Source organism: Alosa alosa, chromosome 13, assembly GCF_017589495.1.
Source record: "Alosa alosa isolate M-15738 ecotype Scorff River chromosome 13, AALO_Geno_1.1, whole genome shotgun sequence".
Classification (NCBI taxonomy): Eukaryota; Metazoa; Chordata; class Actinopteri; order Clupeiformes; family Clupeidae; genus Alosa; species Alosa alosa.
The window spans coordinates 15,555,208-15,562,404 of record NC_063201.1 but is presented as its reverse complement, the minus strand read 5'-3'; the positions used below and the strand labels follow the sequence as shown (position 1 = coordinate 15,562,404).

The 7,197-nt window shown below is 41.2% G+C and overlaps 1 protein-coding gene across 2 annotated transcripts; it reads right to left on the bottom strand.

Moving 5' to 3' along the window:
- Nucleotide 1: 1 nt before the first annotated feature.
- Nucleotides 2–3,683, bottom strand: LOC125306056 (nuclear receptor coactivator 7). 2 transcript variants are annotated; one of them, XM_048261201.1, is made up of 7 exons: nt 3,518–3,683; nt 2,933–3,080; nt 1,794–1,919; nt 1,425–1,577; nt 1,080–1,175; nt 870–943; nt 2–754 (listed from the first exon to the last, which is right to left on the bottom strand). In XM_048261201.1, the coding sequence occupies exons 1-7, from the start codon at nt 3,541–3,543 to the stop codon at nt 619–621; spliced, it is 759 nt and encodes a 252-aa protein (XP_048117158.1). In that variant the 5' UTR covers nt 3,544–3,683; the 3' UTR covers nt 2–618. The 2 variants fall into 2 exon arrangements, with proteins under 2 accessions (XP_048117158.1, XP_048117159.1); XM_048261202.1 differs by lacking the exons at nt 2,933–3,080; nt 3,518–3,683 and adding an exon at nt 2,529–2,730.
- Nucleotides 3,684–7,197: the final 3,514 nt, after the last annotated feature.

Here is a 7,197-nt window from a genome sequence, read left to right as displayed (position 1 = left end):
CTCATTGTTATCAGGATCTCCTTTTATTTGGATCAATAGTGCTAACACTGTAAAACATTATACAGGTAGACAATGATCACTAAAGGAGGATAAGGTATAAAAATAGAATTCCTGGACTGAAACCTCATCCAAGGAATGCTTTTAAATAATACATAGAAAATGACACACAGGAAATGCGCAAGACACATCTACGGACAACCTCAGTGTGGAAAATAAGTATGGGAGTGTCAAAACAATTCTCAGATCTTTTATTGTCAGCTAGCTAAGGCACCACTGGAATTTAGTGCAAAGTAGACACAATTGTAGTGTGCAGTGGTTCCAGAAGCGAGTAGTAACCCGCTTCGGCCTCACAGTTTACCGTTACTGTAAGGTACCTTGAGGGATTGTGTCTGAACATCTGGAGAAATCTAGAGTATAAAAAGGATTTGATGTTAGAATGCCCTGTCAGCTCTCTTCTGTGCTCAGCTGCTACAATTGGCATGTCCAACCAGTGGTTGCAAACAACTTAAAAACACGGCTAAAAAACCCCCTCTTTGTGTTCCGAGTTAGTTTTCACAACCATCATCTCAGTCTTTTAGTACTATTCGCAGTCAGCAACGGTGATAGTGATCTCTGTTCTCACTCGAATGTCCACACCTCCAGTTCCCGCACGACAAAGTCTTGGTGGGTGGAGAGAGGTTGGTTGTGAAATGTTTGGCATGTATAGCTGGAGCCACGGCACAGATCAGCATCCAACCAGAGTCCAAAAGGCCCTCTAGAGGAGATTAGGAGAAAGGTAAGAGTGAAATATGATCCAAAAAGCCGTTAACAGGAAATTCCCATTGCCACAAACACTGATGGAATGAATGACTGTGTGGTATGTTACTCACCCGCCTCCTCCTAACTGTAGAGAGTCCATGAAACCCTTCACAAAGTAGGAATTCTTGCCTGTCCAGCTGAACACCTGTATGAATATGAAAGTCATGTTTATGTCCACTTTGAACAAAAACATCTCCGAATACTATAATAAACATGAAGCAATCAGTATGTGAAAATAAAGTCAATTGTGATAAAGAATGTAGCCTCTGCATTTATACTACCTTAAACTCTGGACTGAAGCTGTAGAGGAAAGTCTCTCCTGTGCCATAGCAGCTGTTACTCACTCGGAACGAATGGGAGGAGAAAGCACCAAACACCTGCGCAGAAAGGGTGCACACATTCTTTACCCAAACAGTTGATACATGAGAGAACACTACAATTTGGATATTTTTTGGTGTTGCTGTGTGCTAAGTAAATTATTAATTATGTGTGGATGAGTAAAACAAAGAGTACAGGTAATCATTCTGTCATAAAGGGTGGTACTGATGCAGCACTTATTTGTAACATAAATTCAGTTGAAACTTGAAAGGGCAAAGACGAGGTTGATAAAGTATGGAGATTTTTACCTGGTTTTCCATGTCCTTGATGACTAAGAGCACAGGCCTGTCTACGCTTGCCATATTCCTGTAGAGCGTTCTGAGGCTGGTGCCATGCACAGTTGTACTGTACACCAGTCGCCATGGATAGCCTTGAGTTCGAGCAGGTAGGTGGGCGACCAGCTAAAGTATAATAAAATACAGTCAGTTAATTTTCCATAAATATCTGTGAGATTTTTTAAATACATAAATAGACGCCAATAGATAGATGTCAACACATCTGAAAATAAATCTAATAATAACTGACTTGATTCATAACCTCTCAACACCTCAGAGTATAAAAGTAACATTCTAGTAGCATTCCAGATGACCAAAACCTGAGAGGGAGGAATAACTTACTCTTTCAAGGTGTTGATCCTGTAGTATTTGGCTGTGCTCTCTGAGCTGGGGCAGTAGATCTTCAGGCTGTTCATCATCGGAGCTACATAAGCTTTGTCTGCGCTTCTGGTCTTTAGCAGTGATGATCTAGAGAAAACAGTTACAGTAACAGCGTCTTGGTTACAAATGTTTGGTTTTACAACAATCTATGATATAATACACCAAACAAAAGAAAAGTCTATGCTTATACATTTTTGGTTACCATCATCTGTCTGTATAACTAAGGAGACGCTATACTGTAGGCCTATATAACTGAGATGACAGTAGAGAGAACTAAACTTGAAACAGCATAAGCATACACTAGTTAAATGATTATTTAGTTTAGTTAAACTAAAATGTAGATAAAATGCATTCACTTTATAAATGTTTTGATACATATACAATTGTCCTGGCTATGTTATATTTCCCAAAAAAATACAAAAAAAAAAGAACGCACACATCCAAATTCAAACAGGTGCTGGACCCGAATACTTCAGAAATAAAAAATGACGTTAGTCCGCACACTGAAAACTCCTTATAAAAAAGATTTTACATGTGGTGATTAAAATCTTTTTTATAAGGAGTTTTCAGTGTGCGGACTAACGTCATTTTTTATGTTATATTTCCCCACATGACTAGAAGCAGTCAGCACTCTTAAAATGAGAATAAATCAAAGCATGCTTCGCTCAAAGGAAGGATTATTTTGTCGACACTCACCTGCACAAATGGCTCGTCACCATTCTTTGCGAAGTAAATAATCCTAACATTCTCCACTTTTGGTCCCATGGTAACTGATGCCTAGGTGTAATACTAATGAATACTATAAACCTGGTATACCTTTTGTTGATAGGCAGCATGTGTGAAGGGCTCCCTGAAACTGCTTTAAATATGCCTGGCAAAATACACACCGGATATCTCTCTACCTTGTTTCATCAGAATCTATGTGGTTTACTTTCATTTCTCATGAAAGAAAAAAAAGGTTGGTGTAGACCCAAAAGGAAGTACCATGTATGGACTTCCCTAAAAGCTGTGTTGCCCTCATTAAGTCTCTCAGAGTTTTTAGAGGAATCAAAACTACTCTGGGGAGGTTGTAACAATAAAGCACACTTAATGCAACCTACCTCCCAGGTTTTGTGGATAGATTTCTCGTGCAGGCTGTCAATCACTGCAAGCTGGTCATCCTCCACCACAATGAAGCCCGGGTTTTTGGAGCCCTTGGTGTAGATATCTGGTGACCACTGTACAAAAAATGTGTAAAGATGGTCCACCCTGTGACAAAAGACAACACATGGACTGTTTAAATCCATAGCTAACAAAAACACCGTTGAATGGAAGTACAAGGCGACAGTTTCAGTTTCCATACTTTGTTCAGTTCACATCAGATACAGCATTTGGATGAGGTTTAATTGGTTTCCAGTAAATTGCACAACGCTAAAAATAAATCCATCATCCTACCCCAAAAGGGATACTTCTGGGAATAGTTCCCTTTCCATTTTTTTCTCACCATGATAGGACATCATATATAAAATCCTGTGAGGGTTCTCCCAACGGCTTTTGTGATGATTAAATTATAGGGTTACAGTTTAAATGCAAACAAGGAAGTCTCATACAATGCTTCAGAACCACTAAGCTTTTCTCTACTTTATAGACCAGCTCACAGGCATTTCACCAATCCCAGCTATACAGCTATATTTGGTGCAACTTACTCTCCAACGCTGTATGCGACACCCATGTTGAGTAGATGTAAGGGTAATCCACAGGGAGCTGCAGATGGGAAAAAGGAAGGGGAGCAGGAAGAGAAGGAGGAGGAAGAGAAGGAGGAGGAGGAGAAGTAAGAAGAAGAAGAGGAGGAGGTTTTGAGCAGGAGGTCTGGAGGATCAGTGCTGTAGCAGCACGTCCACTCTGTCTCGCCTGCTGGCCCTTCTCTTTTATACCAGCCCGTTAGCTAAGATAAGCCAAAGCCGAGCCAAAACCCTCCCTTCGAGGTCCTTCGAGGCTGCCCAGTTTTTAGCAATGTTTCACAACTGGGTTAACGAGCCGACTGGGTGACATATTAACTTGACCTGCTGGCCTACCCTGGACTGGATGGGACTCGGGGAGTCACTGTGCCATCAAATGTCACTGGAGGCCATTGACTGTATCCTGCCTGTGAGGACATGTCCTGCAGAAATGGTATGAAGCCTACATACATGCTCTAAGATCTACCAAATATAATGAGAAACCATGGTGATTTGATTAAGGATTATACCATTTGTTTTACTACTCATAATATAAAACAATTATGTTTTTATTTATTGCACAGTTTTGCCTTTTTTTTCTAAAGAACAGGAAAGACTGATAGGAAGTGAGTAGGAGAGAGGGGTTGGGGTGACCGGGGAAATGACCTCGAGTGGGAATCCATCCAGGGTCCTGAGAGATTGTGCAAAGCAAGTGATTTCTTTATATTCTTATGTTATGTCATCTACATAAAAGTAGGTCACTAAGAATAATTAGACCAGGGGTCTCCAGCCTTTTTTCCTCCAAGAGCTACTTTGACAAAATGGACATGGCCGAGAGCTTTTATGTTAGCAGTAGCATCCCATGTATTCACATAGCAGATCTCCTCCCAAAACCGCGGAATAAGATTTGTATGTTTTTTAAAGGTTCCTTTCAACTCATTTACCTTCTCTCTCTGTAGACTGTAAATTTGATTTCATAGGAATTTTAACATGTTTTCCAAGTCACTGGGTAATCAGATTTATGAGCATCTTCCTCAAACCTTTTAGAGAGCTAGAAACAGGTGGAGAGCTACTGGTAGCTCGCGAGCTACCTGTTGGAGACCCCTGAGTTAGACCTTCTGTTCTCTGTGTCCCTTCACTATCACATGTGTGTACCTTTATGTTCCCATGTATGGACAAGGGAGGCATCTGTTCAAATCATTATGTCCTCTCATTACTGTGAGTGACTTTCATATGTCACTAGTGCCAGGAAGCACATTGATTAGGATAGTCTGAATATCTTCTGATTCAACTACTCAGCTACAAATATAAAGTGAGAAATGCCTTGTCATGATAGTGATTATAAACTTTTTTGTCTTGATGTCTTCACTTCACTTTATCTCGGTGACAGGGTGTGTTGCTTTTTCCCTACAGTCATCACAACTCTAGTCACTTACAGAAATAGGACCATATCATGATGAATGATTATCTTGCCTGTTTTGCACTGCATTTGCACTTTCCAGCACTGTGACTCTTTAAAAAAAAAAAAATCTATTTTTATACTGCATATGTAACCTGTCCATGTGTACTGTATGTGTCGGTATATGGTTCTGTGTGAGAGTATGACGTGAGTGAGTGTATGAATGTATTCTTCTATGCACCAGGAGTAGTGGTCAGGATGCTGCCACATATGCCACAGCTCCCCCAGTAATGTTTAAGGGATCCCCACTGATCCCACAATAATGTTTAACAGATCCCCATGTCCCCCAGTAATGTTTAAGGGATCCCCACTGATCCCACAATAATGTTTAACAGATCCCCATGTCCCCCAGTAATGTTTAAGGGATCCCCACTGATCCCACAATAATGTTTAACAGATCCCCATGTCCCCCAGTAATGTTTAAGGGATCCCCACTGATCCCACAATAATGTTTAACAGATCCCCATGTCCCCCAGTAATGTTTAAGGGATCCCCATTGATCCCCAAATAATGTTTAACTATGCACTTGAGCTTCCAAAGCTTGGATTGTCTCTATCACCTTATTTGCCAAAAAGTTGAAGCTTTGGATGCTTGGATTGCCCTGTCAAGGACGCTTTCTACGTTCGATCACGTTCTATCTTACTTTATTTAAAGGCCGTCTATTCCGATTGGTTGCTGCCGTTGGTCGCTGAACCGCATCATAGCTCATTACCATAAAGTTGACGTACTTTCAACTTTCTGCTTGACACTCAAGACGCCCAAAATACGACACTGACAGATTTGCCGCTTCTTGCAGCTGACAGAAGCCTACTTCCATTGAAAATGAACGACTTCTTGAATCTTTGGAAGCTCAAGTCAGCGGCGGTGTGTACGTACAGTAAGGGATCCCCACTGATCCCCCAATAATGTTTAAGAGATCCCCATTGATCCCCCAATAATGTTTAAGGGATCCCCACTGATTCCCCAATAATGTTTAACATATTCCCACTGATCCCCCAATAATGTTTAAGAGATCCCCACTGATCCCCCAATAATGTTTAACATATTCCCATTGACCCCCACTCTCCACTGAACATTATTTATTATGACTGCCGCGCAGCGAAGCTCTTCTTTTTTCTTTTTTCTTTTTCGCATGCCCAAATTTCCGTCAAGGATTCCCGGGACACTGAAAGACCGGGGTACATGAAACTTGGTGAGCATGTAACCCCACATGGATAGCATGGAACCATCATTTTTCGTTTTGATCTGTAGCCCCCGCTGGACTGGACCCCGAAAGGAGGGTGGGGGCGAACACAGTTTTCTGTGAATATCTCGAGAACCGTAGGGTTTAGGGAGGAACAGATGGGGATGGGGACAGACCAAAGTCAAAACGAAAAACGTGGGATCATGCTATCCATGTGGAATTACATGGGGGCCACTAAAATTTTATGTTAATACCCGGTCTTTCATATGTCGAATCCTTGTTGGTGTATGTTGGTCACTAAATGTACACATAAATTATTTTTATTGCAAGGCCCCATGAACGAAAGTACACAAAACTTGGCATGCATTCGGAGGGTGTCATAATGATCCTACGCTTTTAATTTTTGTGCAGTTTTGACCTTGTCAGCCAGAGATATTGTGATGAAAAACACCTAATTTTTTGCTTTTAATTTTTTAACTAGGTGGCTATACATGAAATAAGTGGTAATGGGATGGGTTGACATGCCCCTTAAGACCAACATACATAAAAGGTGGACCTCCTAGGCCCTACGGTTCTCGAGATATTCACAGAAAACTGTCTCCGGCCACCTACAGGCCAGTTGGTGTATAGTAACATAAATTAATTTATTGTGTGGTCCCCATAAGCGTAATTCCACAAAACTTGGCGTGCATACAGAGGGTGTCATAATGATCCTACACTTCCAATTTCGTACAGTTTTGACTATGTTAGGTCACAGATACCTTCAATTACAACACCTCATTTTTACTTTTTTGTGTTAGGTGGCGCTATACATGAAAATAAGTGGTTATGGAACGGGTTGACATGGCCTTGAGATCAACATATACAAAAATGGTCCTCCTAAACCCCACGGTTTTGAGATATTCACAGAAAACTGTGTCTGCCCTACCCTCCTTTCGGGGTCCAGTCCAGCGGGGGTGCTACAGATCAAAACGAAAAGCGATGGTTCCATGCTATCCATGTGGGGGTTACATGCCCACCAAGTTT